We start from the raw sequence: 21,817 nt of genomic DNA, 5'->3' as shown, positions 1-21,817 counted from the left end.
TCGACAAACAATGTCAGAATTATACATAGTACTACCCGTTTATATCGACAAACAATGTCAGAATTATACATAGTACTACCCGTTATATCGACAAACAATGTCAGAATTATACATAGTACCCGTTATATCAACAAACAATGTCAGATTATATATCATACCCGTTACGACAAACAATGTCAGAATTATACATAGTACTACCCGTATATCGACAAACAATGTCAGAGATTTATACATAGTACTACCCGTTATATCACAAACAATGTCAGATTATATAGTACTACCCGTTATATCAACAAACAATGTCAGAATTATACATAGTACTACCCGTTATATCGACAAACAATGTCAGAATTATACATAGTACTACCCGTTATATCGACAAACAATGTCAGAATTATACATAGTACTACCCGTTATATCGACAAACAATGTCAGAATTTATACATAGTACTACCCGTTTTATATCGACAAACAATGTCAGAATTATACATAGTACTACATGTTATATCAACAAACAATGTCAGTATTATACATAGTACTACCCGTTATATCGACAAACAATGTCAGAATTATACATAGTACTACCCGTTATATCAACAAACAATGTCAGAATTATACATAGTACTACCCGTTATATCGACAAACAATGTCAGTATTATACATAGTACTACCCGTTATATCAACAAACAATGTCAGAATTATACATAGTACTACCCGTTATATCAACAAACAATGTCATAATTATACATAGTACAACCCGTTTAATATCAACAAACAATGTCATTTATTATACATAGTACTACCCGTTTATAGTCAACAAACAATGTTATATACATAGAACTACCCCGACAACAAACAATGTCAGAATTAAACAATAGTACTAACATGTTATATCAACAAACAATGTCAGAATTAAACATAGTATCTTACCCGTTATATCGACAAACAATGTCAGTATTATACATATTATCATTACAAACCACCATGAAATATACCGTACTAACCGTTTATATCAACAAACAATGTCAGTATTTATACATAGTACTACCATGTTATATCACAAACAAATGTCAGAATTATACATAGTACTACCCGTTATATCAACAAACAATGTTCAGAATTATACATAGTACTACCCGTTATATCGACAAACAATGTCAGAATTATACATAGTACTACCCGTTATATCGACAAACAATGTCAGTATTATTACATAGTACTACCCTTATATCAACAAACAATGTCAGTAATATACATAGTAACTACCCGTTAATATCAACAAACAATGTCAGTATTATACATAGTACTACCAGTGTTATATCAACAAACAATGTCACGAATTATACATAGTACTACCCGTTATATCAACAAACAATGTCCAGAATTATACATAGTACTACCCATTATATACGACAAACAAATGTCAGAGTATTATACATATAGTACTAACCCGTTATATCAACAAACAATGTCCAGTATTATACATAGTACTACCCCGTTATATATCGACACAAACAATGTCAGAATTATACATAGTACTACACCCGTTATATCAACAAACAATGTCAGAATTATACATAGTACTACCCGTTATATCGACAAACAATGTCAGAATTATACATAGTAACTACCCGTTATATCGACAAACAATGTCAGAAATTACATAGTACTCATTACCCGTTATATTGGACAAACAATAAATCCAGAATTATACATAGTACACTTACCCTTATATCGACAAACAATGTCAGAATTATACATAGTACTACCCGTTATATTGACAAACAATGTCAGTAATTATACATAGTACTACCCGTATATATCGACAAACAATGTTTTTTTTTTTTTTTTTTTTTTTTTTTTTTTTTTTTTTATTTTTAGTTTTTTATTTGTTTTTTTTTTTTTTTTTTTTTTTTTTTTTATTTTTTTTATATTTTTTTTTTTTTTTTTTAAGTATTATACATAGTACTACCCGTTATATCTCGACAAACAATGTCAGTATTATACATAGTACTACCCTATATCGACAAACAATGTCATTATTATACATAGTACTACCCGTTTAATCGAACAAAGCAATGTCAGTAATTAATACATAGTACTACCCGTTATATCAACAAACAATGTCAGTATTATACATAATACTACCCGTTATATATCGACAAACAATGTCAGAATTAATACATAGTACTAACATGTTATATCATCAAACAATGTCAGAAATTATACATAGTACTACCCGTTATATCGACAAACAATGTCAGAAAATATACATAGTACTACCCGTTATATCAACAAACAATGTCAGATATTATACATAGTACTCTAACCCGTTATATCAACAAACAATGTCAGTATTATACATAGTACTACCCGTTATATCGACAAACAATGTCAGAATTATACATAGTACTACCCGTTATATCAACAAACAATGTCAGTATTATACATAGTACTACCCGTTATATCAACAAACAATGTCAGTATTATACATAGTACTACCCGTTATATCAACAAACAATGTCAGTATTATACATAGTACTACCCGTTATATCAACAAACAATGTCAGAATTATACATAGTACTACCCGTTATATCAACAAACAATGTCAGAATTATACATAGTACTACCCGGATATATATCAACAAACAATGTCAGTAATATACTAGTACTACATAGTATCAACAAACAATACCTACCCTTTTTATATCAACAAACAATGTCAGAATTATACATAGTACTACATGTTATATCAACAAACAATGTCAGTATTATACATAGTACTACCCGTTATATCAACAAACAATGTCAGAATTATACATAGTACTACATGTTATATCAACAAACAATGTCAGAATTATACATAGTACTACCCGTTATATCGACAAACAATGTCAGTATTATACATTGTATTACCCGTTATATCAACAAACAATGTCAGTATTATACATAGTACTACCCGTTATATCGACAAACAATGTCAGAATTATACATAGTTACTACCCGTTATATATCGACAAACAATGTCAGAATTATACATAGTACTACCCGTTATATCGACAAACAATGTCAGTAATTATACATAGTACTACCCGTTATATCGACAAATAATGTCAGTAATTATACATAGTACTACCCGTTATATCAACAAACAATGTCAGAATTATACATAGTACTACCCGTTATATCAACAAACAATGTCAGAATTATACATAGTACTACCCGTTATATCGACAAACAATGCCAGAATTATACATAGTACTACCCGTTATATCAACAAACAATGTCAGTATTATACATAGTACTACCCGTTATATCGACAAACAATGTCAGAATTATACATAGTACTACCCGTTATATCAACAAACAATGTCAGTATTATACATAGTACTACCCGTTATATCAACAAACAATGTCAGAATTATACATAGTACTACCCGTTATATCGACAAACAATGTCAATATTATACATAGTACTGACCCCGTTATATCGACAAACAATGTCAGTAATTATACATAGTACTACCCGTTATATCAACAAACAATGTCAGTATTATACATAGTACTACCCCAGTTATATCGACAAACAATGTCAGTCAGTACTACCCGTTATATCACAAACAATGTATAATTATACATAGTACTCACATGGTACTACCCGTTATATCGACAAACAATGTCAGAATTATACATAGTACTACCCGTTATATCAACAAACAATGTCAGAATTATACATAGTACTACCCGTTATATCGACAAACAATGTCAGAATTATACATAGTACTACCCGTTATATCGACAAACAATGTCAGAATTATACAAAGTACTACCCATTATATCGACAAACAATGTCAGTATTATACATAGTACTACCCGTTATATCAACAAACAATGTCAGAATTATACATAGTACTACATGTTATCGACAAACAATCTCACAATTAAAAACGTTCTACGTGTTATATCGACAAACAACTACTATCAGAATTTCATGTTCATACATAACATGTACTATCAGAATTTCACGTTCATATATAACATGTCATACGTTTGTCTTGTCAACAAATTAAACACATAAACAACGAATTTTATACATGTCATGGAGACCAATTCATACCTGTGACTATATGTGTACATACACGCGTTCCTGTTTTCCTGTCGAAGTATTTAATGACTCTTTTCTCGTAATACCTGGGCTAGTGTTCGTGACGCATAATTAGGAACAATTTCCGTTATGTAACGTAATTGATATGTAATGTGTTTACTCGATTACTGCTATATATGGATAATTTTATGTCCTTTTGAATATTCTATTGTACATGTACTTGCAATGTACTGAACATGTACATTACTGTAGTCATATTCGGATGCAGTATTCCACACCTTGAATGTTTACACGTGTTTTTATATATATTCATATTTTATAAGATTTCCCCATATCGCTTATATGACAAGATGTTCAAATATTGGTCAATCGTCATAATTATAATAGACAGTGCACTCAGACCACGCTACTCTGCGACTTTCGGTGTTTGTTTTGATCATCAAACTGGGTTATTTTGTATATATTAGACTGCACCAGGAAGTGACGAAATCGTATTCATTAATTTAATTTCAGTTAACGAAGAGGTGGAATCTCATTTTAAGACACTTTTCTCGTCAACAAAAGTCGTCTGCTCTGACTTTCGTCATATAGCCAAATTACAATGCACATGTGTAAGTATCACCTGAGTAGTGTATAGGTTATTACATTTGTACAAGTGTACATTGTATACATGCAAAGTTTTTACTTGATCGCCAAGATCATGTGCAAAAATCTTGCAATAAAGGTCAATAAGATGTTACCATTACTATATCTTTAAAGTGGATGTATTTTAAAGATTACAAATATTATATTTCTTACCTGAACGACTTCCAACTGCCACTGATACGCCTGTAGGTATAAAACAATATGGAAGGTACAAGTTGATGTGCCTATACCATAACAGTCCTTTGTGTGGGCTGTGTCATATATCATCACCTGGGGCTAGTCTCAGTCTACAAATTACACGTATATAGACTCCACCAATACGTGGATAAAGACAACAATGTGTATTCTTATGGTCCATCATAAATTAATGCAATTCAACCGCTGTTGTTTTTAAAACGTCGTTTCCTGATGTATTCCTGGTCAAAGTTATCAACTTTGCGTGATTCCTTTTCTTCAAAGATACGCTTATTTTTTTCCTGTTCCATGACATAATTTATTTTATTAGTGTCTGGCACTTATATGTGTATCAGTATCTTCAATATTATGAGGATAAGTAAAAATGTGTATATATACCTCCTGTTCCATTATCGACGGAAAAGGATCCCAACATCAACAAGAAAACTATTGAAGCAAGCGTCAAAGTACCGTCGAAAAACAATTTGATTTAAAGATGCTCCACCGCCAACAGAACATAAATGATATTCATTATTTGAACAATAATTGGTGTATTACCGTGTATAATATGTTGAATTAACACAAAAAATAATATAAAATAATTAAGTTTTGCCGTTGATGCATGCGCAATCAGTACTTCATTCAATATAGGATATAGTGCAACGGAATTTTTTTCGGGATGCAATTAATTATTTTTCATACTTTTAACTTGAAGTAAAATTAAAAGCTCAAACTTTTCAATGTTGGTAATGGTGTAAAGTAAGTAAATTTTGTAACTGAAGAAAAATACTAAATCGTCTTCTCCTGTTTTTGATAGTGAAAAAATACCATTTGTCGGCGGTGGAGCATCTTTAATAAGCAGCGTAAAATGCAATGTATCACAAAGTGCGGATGTCCTCTGTGTGATCGTTGATCGTCAGATATCATGGATGCAACTTTTTGAGAAAACATACTCGCTCGTCCTAAATATCTGAAGTAGCTTTCAGTGATGTTGGCATTAAATAAAATATCAATTTGGATAGTAGATAATATAATATTGTCTGTTTCCATTCAAGAGAACTGTAGACAAAAAATTACTTTACTAACAATAGGCTTTGTCCACAAAGACAAATGAAGAAAACATAGCATTATTTCTGATGATTGAAGACTGGCGGCGACATGTTGTCAATAAAACAAAATTCATGATTTTTTTTAAATTATTTTTTCCTGCTTTACTGTTCAATCCTCACACTTTAAGACATGTTTATATCATCAAGCAGTATATATTGTACCTATAAGCAAAGTAAAAATGTTTAAGATTAACTAAAATATTGACTTCGGAACCTATAAATGTTGTTTATGTTACCACAAGAAAAATTCATAAAAATTCTGAAAATAAATTTCCACATTTTCATTCATTACATAAGTTTTACTACATGATTGTATGCAGGAAGAAGGGAAGATAGTTTGTGTTGATGTTGTTTAGGGAGTGAGTTTTGAACCAAAACATATATTTTTGACAGGTAAGTTGCTTTGTTATCTCAAAAGTATACTTCTTAATGTGGGAAATATAAAATATTGTCCCTTCTACCTACATAATAAAGAATAAAAATCCGAAATGTGATTTTCCGAAAATTTGTGAATTTGTCTTGTGCAAATGTAAAGAACATTTGGACATTGGCTCCAAAGTCAACATTTTAAATCATTTCAGAAATATTTGGTTTGCTCATATTGATTCTTGAAGACATGAACATGCTTTGTATGAGGTATGGACAGGCAAGCAGAAAAACATGGAAAAAATCGGATTTAGCTTTATTTAGAACACTAAGCTCAACCCTTCAGTAAATTCACAATAATATATTCGGTATGTTTTTTGTCTGTTTTTGTAAATAGCAAATACATATATTGAATAAACAACACATTGTGTAAACACATATGATAAAATATGAATATAATGAATATTTATATATATGGAATGGAGTATTTTTCCCAGTGTCGGTGACTAGTATGCAAAATTCGGAAAAGAATTACGCGTATCAATCAGATGTCACCTGTTCCACCATATTGACCAATAATTGGTTTTACAATAAAAGATTTCTATAAGTCCAAAAGTTATATGATATATTTCACGTTTAGCTAGTCTAGCTCTCATACTTTGTCAGAAATTGACCTAAACTCAAAACCGTAACATTGTTTACGACGACGCTGTCACTGCCGGAAAAGTAAAAACTATGTATTAGCAGGCGACACTAAAATAATCAAATAATATTTTCAATAATTTAATGCAATATAAATCAACAATTATAGTTCCTTAATAGAATGACATTACATGTACCGTACCTGTCCTTATAAAAGCACCAATGTTTTCATGACTATTGATTATCAAAGTTAATAATGAAATGACTATGTATATATTGTTCTAAGCAACCGGAAGTCCATAGTACGCGTTAGGAGTACACTATGTCATTGTTTGAAGAAAATTTGAATGGAGTATTACCAAGAGTTCTGTGGCCGCTGTTAGTCTATGACGTACCAATGACAACTGTCGAGTCAATGGAAAGGCTGGCAAGTAGATACCTTAGGAGATGGTTGTCTGTCCCACGAAGCTTCAGTAGCATAGGACTTTACAATTCCGGAAGTAAGCTGCAACTTCCTCTCATCTCATTGAAGGAGGAATTCAAGGTGACAAAGGTCAGGCAGTTACTCATGCTGAGGGACAGTCGGGATGCCAAGGTTAGAGAGGCAAGAGTAAACATCAGAACAGGACGTAAATGGTCAGCAAAGAAGACTATGGAAGAGGCAGAATCACAACTTCAACATGGGGACATCGTTGGAACAGTAGCTTTGGGTAGGCAAGGGCTTGGAGTGACAACAGGGAAAAAGTGGAGGACATCAAACCAGGAGGAGAGGAGACATCTTGTTCAGAAAGAAGTTCGGGCAATGGAAGAACAGTCACGAATGGTTAGAGCCACTGGTATGAAGAAGCAAGGAAATTGGCTTAACTGGGAAGGCGCCCGCCAAAAGAAATTGTCATGGAATGACATTTGGTGCATGGAGCCTCAGAGGCTGCAATTTCAACTAAAGTCTGTCTACGACGTATTGCCGACTCCATCTAACTTGGCAACGTGGGGAATGACGCAGCGTGCAAACTCTATGGAAGACCAGCCAATTTAGAACATATCCTTTCTTCTTGCTCAGTGGCCCTAGCGGATGGACGGTACACCTGGCGTCACGACAAGGTTCTGTCTGTACTTGCAGACACTCTGGAGAACAGTAGAAAGAGATCAAAGAGGGACAAAGGCGGCTTGAAATTTATCAATTTCGTCAAGGCCGGAGAACAGAGTGTTAAAGGCAGTGTGGAAGGCAGTGGAGTGCTAGGTACAGCAGAAGATTGGCAGTTGAGGGCAGATTTGAATGGCCGGATGACTTTTCCACCAGAAATAGCAGTAACCAACCAAAGGCCAGACATAGTAATTTGGTCATCATCGTCCAAACAGGCTGTGCTGGTGGAGCTGACAGTGCCGTGGGAGGATCGTATCAACGACGCCTATGAGTGAAAACAGGCAAGTACCAAGATTTGGTATCAGACTGCCAGCAACGAGGATGGAGAATGTGGTGTCTTCCTGTGGAGGTTGGTTGTCGTGGTTTCGTTGGGCAGTCTATTGTGGAGGGCCCTGCGGATCATCGGCATTACTGGCATAGAGAGAAGAAGATTGATAGGGCGGCTCTGCAGAGAGGCTGAGGTGGCATCAATGTGGCTGTGGAAGAAGAGAGAGGAACAATGGAGAGGACAACACCAGTAACATCAAGTTGTGTATGAACATTTACTATCAGAACAACAGTGTTGCTCATACTAGCGGACAGCTGAGTGGTTCCGGGCTGGGACCTGATCACCCCAGTCGGCGCACCTCCGAAGGTTGTAGTGAACAGCGCCGAAACAACCAAGGAAGGAGGATTCACCTGACGACGGGACCATGACGCATCAGTACCATCCAAGATGTATATAGGTAATTTTAATACATCTCCACAAGCTAGCATCAACTTACCAATGATGTCAACTGAGTGAATACTGAGCGAATATCTGTTCATTAAACATGTCACTCATCATTTCAATCTATTTTAACGACACAGACACAATTGAATTTGTTGGCAACATACATGTTGTAAATTATATTATACTTGGCGTACCATGGATAAATGTATAATTTAAGCAGAACATTGAGAACAGAAGAAAATTACTTCGAAATCAGTGTTTTTCCCTCTCAAAGAATATATATGCTTATGGTTGATGTAACTTTAACATTCGGTATGTGTTGGAATATTTTCTTTCTCACTTTACCGGATATTTTACTAATCAAATTAAAATTTGAAAGGATGCGTCAACTTTATCTGATTTACATCAATTGTAATTTCTTGTTAGAATGGAACATATCCAGTCATATGTAACAAAAACTTTTCCGTGTAAAATTCGACTTTTAATTAATATAGATATCATTATGTGACGGGTGTTGTTGAAGAATTATCAATATCATTCAACTGTAACATCTCGGAGAAAATTCTGACGGTCAATCATTAGACAATTATTTCTAAAATCATCTGTTACGATTGCAATATCATCAAAACATTTTATTTTCAGTTTGATTTTTTAGCTAGTGTCTTTTATTCATCAGAGGCTTCAAGGTTTATCAGTCTTTAAAAACATGCAAATAAATATTACTTTTTCCGCTGAAAATATTTTTCTTTGTCATATTCCAAAAGATATCACAAGTGTTACATTTCTAAATCAATTTAGACACGGTTAAAAAAAAACTTTAAAAAAAAAGAAAGAAAAAGAAATAAAACAATTTTGTCTGGATGTAGATGTGTCAATCTCAGGGAAAGGAAACACATAAATATGTAAGGCATATGGCAGCGCTAAACCTGCCTATATTATTAGGCTTTTTTAGAATTTTCTTTTGCCTAATAAATAGTCAGCTCGCGGTACCTCTTAAAATCTCTTAAACACTCCTGTTTAATCTTATAAATGGGGTGTAACATGGGGGTATTGAAGTACATAAGATCCCAATGAATAGGTACATGTATGTGTACGTTTTCCCGGCGTTGCATGGATGATGTATTAGAAATATGCCGCTGAAGTAGCGGAGGCCAAATCTGTCCTACGATTTCACATTTTTAAGAGTACCACAATTTGACATTATATAAGGCATTTTTTAAAAGTCTAATAATTAATATAGGCAGGTTTAGCGGACTACGTTAATAATATATTCTACCTGAAAATTGTAAATAGTTTTTGCCCGGTACCGAAGTATTGCTTTGTTTTACTGTACATCCAAGGACTAAATTACCTGTTCTGTTGCCTCCAGTTTTACTTTGAAATAGTCGAGCAGTGGCTATATCGAGGAGGCATGCCGTATACTCGTTTGTAATCGAACGCACCTGTCAAACTGTTCCATTACACTTATCTCCCCTTGCTCCATGTTTACATCCTGCAATCGTATTAACTTAAGCTAACGGAACAGTTGAGATTTATAAACATATTCGTTAACATTTTCAAACTAATTGCATTTGTTTGCAATGAAAAGTAGCTGATATATACCAGGATAAACTCTCAATATTTTTATTATTTCAGATGTCAAAAATTTAAACACAAAACTTGCAATATGTTCATCACTATTTTTAGCCCATAACCTAATTTTTACTGTTGACGATTTTGCCATATATGGTGTTCTCACCTCGTTGAGTATTTGTCATGCTTGTGGATATATACAGATTATTTGAAACGGAGTAGATCCGGGAACATGCTGAAATATATGCAGTTACCACAAGTCAGTCATTGGTATGTACCGTCCATAGTCACGAAGAATCTACAAATGTACCTGAACGTGTACGTACATTACATATTTAGCTGTTTATATACTATATGTAATATTTACATATGTATTTATATGAATGATATACATTATACATATCTTACACCTCACTTCTCCAACAATGTTTGAATTTAGACGTTGAGTAACTTCTTTTAGGCATCATCTAAGCAATGCCCATCTATATTGAGTTTCTCAATATCGAGATCTAATATTATTGGATTAATATTACATATTATATGTTTCTATGTATTTTGTAATGTGTGTATGGTTTTAACTTTTTATACATAATTATGCATCATGTATGTTGAGGCTTTATTTATTATTTATATAAAAATAAATAAATGACTGGGAATCCCAGTTTTATCTGGAGGCATTGATCCCGACACGATCTGATGAATGCAACCGGTGTATCCAGTTGTATTCCCTACCTCTTATGATACATGTTGAGGAGAAAGGGTCAGGATCGAATTGAGTAGTATCGATGACCTGACTATGAAGGCATACATGATCGCGTCCTAGAGTCATATGTTGGCACAATAGTGAAAAGGCTAGAAGAGCTAAAGGCGCTCGCATGACTAGATGGGGATGTTGGGATCATGTAGGTAGTAGACGACAGTGATACAGACGGAGCCCAGAGGAAAGTAGAAAAGCAATATATGAAGTGACTGGTTGGGCTACTGTCCGCTGTCACTGGGTAGCTGCGAGTTACTGGACATGATAATGTCTTATGTGTTGAAGACCTGACTGGTTTCGTTTTCTTATGAAAACTCACCTCTGATGAGTTTTCATAAGAAAACAAAACCGGTCAGGTCTTCAACACAAAATACATTATCATGTCCAGTAACTCGCAGCTACCCAGTGACAGCGGACAGTAGCCCAACCATTTACTTCATATATTTATTTATTATTTAGCCTTATTAGATTGAGAGTTGAAGATGTGGTGGATGTCTAACTTTTTAACTTAATACAGGTACAAAATAAAGTCATGAAATGAAATGGAAGGTGTCTTTCATATAATCATATGTAAAAGGAGCGGATCAGTGTGGTTTGTAGTACATAGTGTTAAATACTGTCTCTGTCAATCAGCTGATGGAGCGTCTTTGACTCAGTTGATAGAGTCATAGATTTCCATGCCAGAGACTACTAGGTTCGATTCCAGGTCGGTGGAGTTTGACAGGAATCATGCTCATATTTTCCCCTGTTTTCGTACACATTTATTTGTAGAATGAACAAAATAAACATTTATTTAAAATCTTTGAATTGTTCTCTTTCCAGAAATTGAGCTTAGAATTAGCAACACAAAATAATGGAATTTGATATGGAATTAATGGATCCAACTCCACCTGAGCAAGTGTCTCCCTCCAGCTCACCACCTCCAAATCAACAAGTATTCCCCTCTAGCTCCCCACCATCACCTGAACCAGTGTCCCCCTCTAGTTCTCCACTTCTGCAACAGCAAGTGCCTCAACCCAGCTTCCATACCCCTAGTCAACAAGAGACCCCTTCCAGCCCCTCAGCCCTACATCCACAGATGCCTACACCCAAACCCTTTATCCCACCACCCCCACCTCCTCCGTCCCTCCCCTCTCTCCCACCCTTTGCCTCACCATCACCTCCTCCTCCATCCCTACCCCCTCCCACACACCATGTCCCTCCACCCCCACCTCCTCCGCCCCCACCCCCTCCGCCACCCACTCGCTTGTCACTTGACAGCTCTGCTGTTGGTATAAATGACATTCGGGTGAGGGAGAGTGAGCCAATCAATGGGTCTGATTTGTTGTTGGAAGTCCCTAACGATGAGGAGGATATCTTTAAAGCTGTGCGATATGATGATCTCGACATGATAGGGAGATTGGTGAGAGCTGGAGTCAACATTAATTCTCAACACCAGGGTAAAATATTTTATTATTCTAGGTATATCTGTTTTTGTTCTACTTTTATCTTTATTGTTTTTAATCAGACATGTTTTTATACCACCATAATACCTTGTATTGGAAATTCCCTGAAATGTTTGATTTAAAAATGTTTTCATAGATACTTTTGTAATATACAATCAATTTTAATTACTTGTTGATAACTTCTATTTTGCTGATAGTCATGAATATTAGGATAACCACAATTTAGTATAATTGAAGTAAACAAAAAAGAATTAAAATATTTGTATATTTTGATGGTTTTAAAGGTATGCCATGTACAGTAAGATGTCGTGTGTTGGGAAGTCACATCAGGATGACTAAATACACTCCTCTACATGTGGCAGTATTGCAGAGTCCTATGAAGGTATACAACCATGTTATCAACATCCTGGATTCCAAGGGTTTAGGATCACTTACGATTTCTAAACCCCTGGAATATATTATAGCAATACTGAAGGCATTTCACGAGAATACAAGTTGACCAATCATTGGTCTGCAGAGACTTCTTTTGAAGATTTTTAGAAAATGACGCTTAACTTCAAAGCCATACAGTGTGCCATTATTTTATTCTTTTGATGAATCTCAAGGGACCTAACTACCTGCTCATCCATGTCGCGCACAAGACCTTCAGCATTGCTATGACATATTCCAAAGGTGTAGAGATCGTAAGTAATCGTTACCCCTGGAAATTCAGGATACGTTAACTACAATACAGATACTGTTATATATGTTTATTAACATGCACTTGGCATAGATATACACTAAGATAAAGAATATCCTAAACTTTATTTGGACACCTTTTGATGTGTAACAAAATATAAACCGTATTCCTCATTGCAGTACTATATAATTCTACTTATTAAGTCATTTGACCTGATTTGCACTAAAAACTTTTCACAATATTTTTTTGCTATTAGACCAAAAAAAAATGTCTGTTTAGGGTTACATTGGCAAAAAAAATAGGGTTGGTTGGTTGGGAGGATTTTTTTTTTCTTTTTTTTTTTTTAGTGTTTTTCACTCTAAAATGATGGCCAGAACGGGAATCTGAGATCGAAATCCCTACCTTTTAATATTTTTGGTAGAAAAGTGGAAAAAAAATTAAGGTTGGGGTTAAAAAATTACGGTTGGTCGGGTAACCTTAAACACACATATTTTTTTTTTTGGCCTTAACAAGCTCATTCTTTGAATTTTTTACTTTTACAGGAAATAATTTTGAAATGAAGTAACATGACAAAGATTTGATTTCCATTAAAGAATAGAGGTATAAATAGGTGAAGCTAGGTTTCCTGATTTTTAACACAATCATTGTTTTTATTCTTATTAACTTAATAAAAAAAATAATGGATCGTTATATGACTCTACTATTCCCTAATAACACATATTCTAATACGGAATTGTTGTAGACTATATCCTTCCTGGTGGAGCAGGGAGCTGATGTCAATAGCAGGGATGGAAACAATCGAGTCCCATTACATTATGTATCTAATGCTGGCAGAGCAGATGTCCTTCAGTTTCTCCTACAGAAAGGTGAGTCGTGTTTTAGTAGAGACTAGAGTAGTCCGCTAAACCTGCCTATTCCAAATTTGCATATTACAGAGTTATCTGCACTTGCGAGTAGGTATTGATTGTGACGTCATGTGTTTGCGAGCGTAGTGTCATACGTTCCGGAGAATACGATGTGAATTGCGCTCACAAAATAATGACATAACAATCGATACCTACCCGCAAGGGAGCTAACTCTGTAATGTGCAAAGACGGAATATTACATAAGGCACAATATTAAGCCTAATGATATAAGAAGGTTTAGCAGACAAAGGCTAAAGCCATAGTTAATTCAGTCTGATCTATCCGAGTTACTTTTCCTTGTTTAACTACATCATTACTAACAGAGTGAAATAAGGGGAAGTTACTCTAATAAATCGAATGTGTTATTTGATAGACAGAAAAAGCATGTTTAGAGTGTGAGAGTTCTCAAATGCCTTTAACAGAAAGATGAGTCATGTTAGTAGATCCATGGTTCTTTCCACTTTCCATTCTGATCAATCAGAATTACTTCCCTTTGCTTCACTCTATGAGTACTGACGGAATGAAACAAAACAGAGTTCCATGTTATACTACAGAAAGTTCATTCATAAAAAACTTTTATTGACTGGCAAAAATCTTTTAAAACCTGAACTTGCAACAATATCAAAAAAGCGGATTTAAAGTAGAACATATTAATAGTAAGATTGTTCATTTCAAATGAACACATCTAACATCCATAATTGTACTAAACATTATTTACTGAAATAATTTATTTTCATATTCATTTTCTACAATGAAGGTTCTAACTGCAATATGCAGTCGGCTAGTATGAAGACTCCTTTGATGTACGCTGTGACAAAAGGAGACGCCATGTGTGTCAGCTTGCTGATCAAGAGTGGTGCTGACCTTGACATTGTAGACGAGAAGGGGACATCAGCACTTCATCTGGCCAGCTTTACCATGCCTGTCAAACATTTTATAGTACAACTCCTACTGAAAGGTGAGGTTGTCTATCAAACATTTTATATTACAACTCTTACTGAAGATTGAGGTTATCATGACTCTCAAACACCATGCCTGTCAAACATTTTATGACACAAGTCTTATTCAAAAGCCATTCTATTCCATATAATGTCGTCCTGTATTCGCGCTGTTGTTTCTTTCGAAAAGCTCATTGCTGTTGTAGGTACCATTCAAAGTTTTCATTTTAACTCTCACTGAAGGTCTTGTATGTGTTAACATTATCACTCTTAGAGAAGGTCTGGTAAAATATTCATTTTAATTCTTGGTGAAGGTCAAGTACAGATTTTAACGATTTCCTGTATAGCTCTTCACAGAGTCTAGTAAAGGTTTCCAATACAGCTCTTCAAGAAGATCTAGTAAATGTTTCTAGTACAGGTCTCCAAGAGGTCTAGTAAAAGTTTCCATTACAAATATACAAGTAGGTTAAGTAAATGTTTCTAGTACAGCTCTTCAAGTAGGTCTAGTAAATGTTTCTAGTACAGCTCTTCAAGTAGGTCTAGTAAGGTTTCTAGTACAGCTCTTCAAGAAGGTCTAGTAAATGTTTCTAGTACTCTCTTCAATTAGGTTAGGTCTAGTAAAGGTTTCTAGAACAACTCTTCAATAGGTCTAATAAAGGTTTCTAGTACAGCTCTTCAAGTAGGTCTAGTAAAGGTTTCTAGTACAGTACAACTCTTCAATTAGGTCTAGTAAAGGTTTCTAGTACAGCTCTACAAGAAGGTCTAGTAAAGGTTTCTAGTACAGCTCTTCAAGTAGGTCTAGTAAAGGTTTCTAGTACAGCTCTTCAAGTAGGTCTAGTAAAGGTTTCTAGTACAGCTCTTCAAGTAGGTCTAGTAAAGGTTTCTAGTACAGCTCTTCAAGTAGGTCTAGTAAAGGTTTCTAGTACAACTCTTCAATTAGGTCTAGTAAAGGTTTCTAGTACAGCTCTTCAAGTAGGTTTAGTAAAGGTTTCTAGTACAGCTCTTCAAGTAGGTCTAGTAAAGGTTTCTAGTACAGCTCTTCAAGTAGGTCTAGTAAAGGTTTCTAGTACAGCTCTTCAAGTAGGTCTAGTAAAGGTTTCTAGTACAGCTCTTCAAGTAGGTCTAGTAAAGGTTTCGTCTTCAACTAGTAAAGGTTTCAACACTCTTCAGGTCTAGTAAAGGTTTCTAGTACAACTCTTCAAGTAGGTCTAGTAAAGGTTTCCAGTACAACTCTTCAAGTAGGTCTAGTAAAGGTTTCCAGTACAACTCTTCAAGTAGGTCTAGTAAAGGTTTCCAGTACAACTCTTCAAGTAGGTAAAGGTTTCTAGTACAACTCTTCAAGTAGGTTATAAAGGTTTCCATAGTACAGCTCTTCAAGTAGGTCTAGTAAAGGTTTCTAGTACAACTCTTCAAGTAGGTCTAGTAAAGGTTTCCAGTACAACTCTTCAAGTAGGTCTAGTAAAGGTTTCTAGTACAGCTCTTCAAGTAAGTCTAATCTAGTAAAGGTTTCCAGTACAACTCTTCAAGTAGGTCTAGTAAAGGTTTCTAGTAACTCTTCAAAGTCTAATAAAGGTTTCCAGTACAGCTCTTCAAGTAGTTAGTAAAGGTTTCAGTACACTCTTCAAGTAGTCTAGTAAAGGTTTCCAGTACAACTCTTCAAGTAGGTCTAGTAAAGGTTTCCAGTACAACTCTTCAAGTAGGTCTAGTAAAGGTTTCTAGTACAGCTCTTCACAAAGTCTAATGAAGGTTTCAGTACAGCTCTTCTAAGTAGGTCTAGTAAAGGTTTCAGTACACTCTTCAAGTAGGTCTAGTAAAGGTTTCTAGTACAACTCTTCAAGTAGGTCTAGTAAAGGTTTCAAGTACAACTCTTCAAGTAGGTCTAGTAATGTTTCTAGTACAGCTCTTCAATAAGAAGGTTTCAGTACAGCTCTTCAAGTAGGTCTAGTAAAGGTTTCTAGTACACTCTTTCAAGTAGGTCTAGTAAAGGTTTCTAGTACAACTCTTCAAGAGGTCTAGTAAGGTTTCTAGTACAGCTCTTCAAGAGGTCTAGTAAAGTTTCTAGTACACTCTTCAAAGGTCTAGTAAAGGTTTCTAGTACAGCTCTTCAAGTAGGTCTAGTAAAGGTTTCTAGTACAGCTCTTCAAGTAGGTCTAGTAAAGGTTTCTAGTACAAACTCTTCAAGTAAGTCTAGTAAAGGTTTCTAGTACACTCTTCAAGAGTCTAGTAAAGTTTCTAGTAAGGTAAAGGTTTTAGTACTAGTAGTAGTAAAGTTTCTAGTACAGTGAAGGTTTCCATACAACTCTTCAAGTAGTTAAGTAAAGGTTTCCAGTACATCTTCAAGTAGTTAGTAAAGGTTCTAGTAAACTCTTCAAGAGGTCTAGTAAGGTTTCTAGTATAACTCTTCAAGAAGTCTAGTAAAGTTTCTATTACACTCTCAAGTAGGTAGTAAAGGTTTCCAGTACAACTCTTCAAGTAGGTCTAGTAAAGGTTTCTAGTACACTCTTCAAGAAGGTCTAGTAAAGGTTTCAGTACAGCTCTTCAAGAGGTTAGTAAAGGTTTCTAGTACTCTTCAAGAAGGTCTAGTAAAGTTTCAGTACAACTCTTCAAGTAAGGTCTAGTAAAGGTTTCTAGTACAACTCTTCAAGAAGGTCTAGTAAAGGTTTCCAGTACAGTCTTCAAGAAGGTCTAGTAAAGGTTTCTAGTACAGCTCTTCAAGAAGTTTCCAGTACAGGTTCTAGTATAACTCTTCAAGAAGGTCTAGTAAAGGTTTCCAGTACAACTCTTCAAGAAGGTCTAGTAAAGGTTTCCAGTACAGCTCTCACAGAAGTCTAGTAAAGGTTTCTAGTACAGCTCTTCAAGAAGGTCTAGTAAAGGTTTCCAGTACAGCTCTTCACAAAGTCTAGTAAAGGTTTCAGTACAGTCCAAGTCAGGTCTGCAAGAAGGTCTGGTAAAAGTTTCCAGTACAGCTCTGCACATAATCTAGTAAAGGTTTTCAGTACAGTTCTCAGTGATTGTTGACTTTTAGTATGTCTAGTAAAGTATTCAGTTTTAACTCTTGGTGAAGGTCTAGTACACATTTTCTGTATAGCTCTTCACAAAGTCTAGTAAAGGTTTTCTGTACAATTCTAAGTGAATACTTTTTAAAGGTTTTCAGTATAACTTTTAGTGAAGGTCAAGTAAAGGTTTCAGTACAACTTATATAGCTCGTCTAGTAAAGATATATTAATTTAAATTAATTTTTTCTTTGAGAAGCTGACTAAACAGACGTTTACCAATGACGAAAAAGACATGGTTACAAATTACGTGTTATTAAGTCATTACCTATGCTTGATATGATGTTATAATGGAGTTAAGTTTATTTCATGTGCGCCGTTTTGACGAAGTTTGTAACTGGTGTAAAACTTCATGCCCTCTATTGTCATTCATTTGAGCAGGGTGCCTTCTGACTGATCAGTATTCTCTCTGTTAAATTGTGAGAATGTGTTGCAGGTGGTGCTGATGTGAATATTACCAACAAGAAGGGCGCTACTCCTCTGATGATGTCTATCGCCACCAGAGACCTGGCTCTCATAGAAATGTTACTGGACGGAGGAGCAGATGTTGATAAGGTACCGCTTAGTAAAGCATGTCTATAAGGACCATTCAATTGGGATATTCAATAGTTTTGCTTGGTACTTTGATAAACAATTTGATATAGTTAAATTAAAAGTCAGCGAAACCATCCGGTGGTTAAAATGCCAACAAAAAACTGAATTAAGTGTACACGATTTTAGAGCGAAAAATGGTTGGCAACGGCAAAATACTTTAAATTAAACAAAATCTTCAATGATCAGGCTGAATAATAATTATTATAATATGAAAAGATAAGTTAACAATAAAAATATCACATCTTTATTTATTGGGTTTATATTTACTACATATGTCGATTTTCTGGGGACATTGCCTGTTTAAATTACGGCTCGAGTTTTCAAAGATAGTCCTCAACACTACAATACTACAATGGTAAAACTTATAACTTCAACGATATTGTAAATGTTCTTGATTTCAAACTTTAGAGATAATACAACTTTAGAGATAATACAGAAATGGAGATTGTTGTGTATGACTCTGATTATTCTGAACGGCGATCGTCCTTCCGATTCACGGCGATTGATTCACGTGTTTACTAAGACGGAGATGTAGTTGTGATCGTAAACAATAACCGAATTTGAATATTTTGAAATAGCTTTACGATTATTAAAACTTCTGGATTAAAATAACATTGCTTATGACGCGTTTAGTGTTTCTTCGTTTTGATTCATTGGTGAATGTCCGCGTGACTCTTGCAAAAATGTGCGTTTCCCTTTCAGACTTACGTTACAACTGCCATAGTATTGTTTATATTTTAATTTGTCTTAGCATTTGATTTAATTTTACTCATACGCCTTCATTATTATTATAAATACTTGAACATCTTGCTATTACCCATCTGTCATACGACTGTTACAACAATGACAAGACATTAAAAAATCCAAGATGGTGACCTCATAGATCGATCTTATCAGGCGGGTTGTCCGCAAATAAGATGCCCCACCACTTTTGACCTTTATTTCTTCTCTGGGAGGGGGGTCTTATTTGCGGTGAAATACGGTAATGCATTTATGTCCGTTTATGTCAATGCTCAATGATATGCTTCACGGATTCACTCATTTCCCCCCGAAGACACATTTGGACCCTTCTAACTCAAAGGTTGGAATAGTTCAATTTGGAATTTCAGGGGTGAATGAGTTCATATTAAATTGCGTACTTAGTAATTGGTTGGACTTTGATGGATCAGACTCACACATGCGATAATTTTCACTATTGTTCCAGGCTGATGCGTTCAGGAGGAGCCCAATCCACAATGTGGTCGAGTTGAGTTCCAGAGCTCTCCCTGCCATCACTAGACTACTTATACAGAGGGGCGCGGATATTAACGTTGTCGACAAAAATGGTACCTTTTGCTTCCTGTTCTTGTTAATGTGGAAACTTTTGCCAATTTCATAAGCATGCTGCGAAAGACGTAATAAAACAACACAGGCAGTATGTCACTTTATACTGACAACATGCAAGCAAGTTATCCTTCTCCATACATCAATGAGTTGATAGGCAGGAGCAGAGACTATCTTGCTTTTATAACTTATGGTGGAAAGATTATCATGATCGCATGTAAAGGAAAGTTGTGAAAATACATCTACAGTATTTAGCCAAAAGTAGATACGTTTCCTATCTTAGAGAGTTATCAAGATGTAGTAGAAGCACGATTGGCCTTCAATGCCCTATATACGCAATTGTAAATGACTGTTTTTATATCTGTTTCAGGAAGCACACCTTTATCTAAGTCTATTCGGTTTGGTAAAATGCAAACGATACGCATGCTCCTGGCTATGGACTGTTATCGGGACATGGACCTTCTCCTTGGCGAGAAAATCACCGACCTACGAGAGTCGTACTCACAGTTTAATTTATGGATGGAAAACGAACTGAATATGCCAAGATCTTTACTGCGTATATGTCGTTATACAATCCGCAACAACGTACGGAAAGGTCATATCACTGACCTTGACAGACTTATGATACCCAGGACATTGAAAAACTATCTCCAGTTTAAATGAGATAATTCGACTTAATATAGAACATATTCAATTCGTCTTGCATCTTGAGGGTTTTGGAGTCTCAATTACATACTGTATACATTGTAGTTGGATTTTTTATGCGGAGAAATATACTTCGCTGTATGTCCGGTCAAGTTTATTTCATTTTCAATATCCGTCATTAAAGTAGAATGGATGACATGATAACCTACATATTTATTACTGTAAGATATTGACATATGTGGTAACATTGTCCCCCACGAATACAGTCACATTTAATTGGACATTTTAAAGGCCCAGTACCATTCCGAAACGGCTTTTAACTTTTCAAATGGAAATTTACAACGAGATTGATAATTTAATCAAAAATCTCAAAAGTTTTTGAATAATTTAGTTGAAATAAATTAAATGTTAATTTTCATAACGCGGGTCGTATTATATTTCCCGCCGTTGTCTGAATCACAGTTCTTTAGTTATGACTGCACCAGACGGCAAATAGCGAAATGAATATTCATTGGAAAGCTATATTACGTAGGGAATCTAGCATTTGTTCGGAGATGTAATTTCATCTAAAGCTATAGATATCAATTTTCTAACGTTGTTATTATTTTAAAAAACTTATTTTTTTTTATTTCGGTAGTGGGCCTTTAAACTTATAAACTTCACATTTTACATGCATGTGGTATAATGTAAGTTTGCTTCCGCGTGAAGTGCTAGTTGTGATATTTATAATATTATAGCGGTTGTGAACATATGTGAATGTGCATATTTTCTATAAGTTATTAGAATTTTTATTTTTGATATGTTATTATATACGAATATAAGCCAAACGACTTTCAGTGAATTTTTCCGATAGTATCTAGTGCTACTTTTTGCACTGCGTAAAGTCGAAAGCCTTTTCTCATTACATGATTTGTTTCATTATTCAATATTACCAAGCGCCATGTATTCTATTTTATCTGTTACCACTGCTAACCTGATGGCAATAGATAATAAATGATTGTTATCATA

At 34.9% G+C, this 21,817-nt stretch overlaps 2 protein-coding genes across 5 annotated transcripts in view; one reads left to right on the top strand and one right to left on the bottom strand.

Moving 5' to 3' along the window:
- Positions 1-5,054, bottom strand: part of LOC138321645 (uncharacterized) — a 13,355-nt gene extending 8,301 nt beyond the window's left edge. The window contains exon 1 of one of the 2 annotated variants that reach the window (XM_069265450.1): positions 4,905-5,054. The gene's annotated coding sequence lies outside the window, so the exon portion shown is untranslated. Of the gene's footprint in view, positions 1-4,118; positions 4,269-4,904 lie in introns of those variants that run through there. The other variant, XM_069265451.1, reaches the window with a different exon arrangement.
- Positions 4,486-21,817, top strand: LOC138321644 (poly [ADP-ribose] polymerase tankyrase-like). Of its 3 annotated transcripts, none has more exons than XM_069265449.1 (8): positions 4,486-4,717; positions 12,050-12,666; positions 12,957-13,054; positions 14,094-14,217; positions 15,014-15,214; positions 18,684-18,802; positions 20,046-20,166; positions 20,535-21,817. In XM_069265449.1, exons 2-8 carry the CDS (start codon positions 12,081-12,083, stop codon positions 20,825-20,827), a joined length of 1,542 nt encoding a protein of 513 aa, XP_069121550.1. In that variant the 5' UTR covers positions 4,486-4,717; positions 12,050-12,080; the 3' UTR covers positions 20,828-21,817. The 3 variants fall into 3 exon arrangements, with proteins under 3 accessions (XP_069121550.1, XP_069121548.1, XP_069121547.1); XM_069265447.1 differs by lacking the exon at positions 4,486-4,717 and adding an exon at positions 10,377-10,740; XM_069265446.1 differs by lacking the exon at positions 4,486-4,717 and adding an exon at positions 10,377-10,788.

The sequence above is a fragment of the Argopecten irradians genome, chromosome 4 (genome assembly GCF_041381155.1).
Source record: "Argopecten irradians isolate NY chromosome 4, Ai_NY, whole genome shotgun sequence".
NCBI lineage: Eukaryota > Metazoa > Mollusca > Bivalvia > Pectinida > Pectinidae > Argopecten > Argopecten irradians.
The sequence above is the reverse complement of the archived record's forward strand: the minus strand, read 5'-3'. Positions and strand labels throughout refer to the sequence as shown.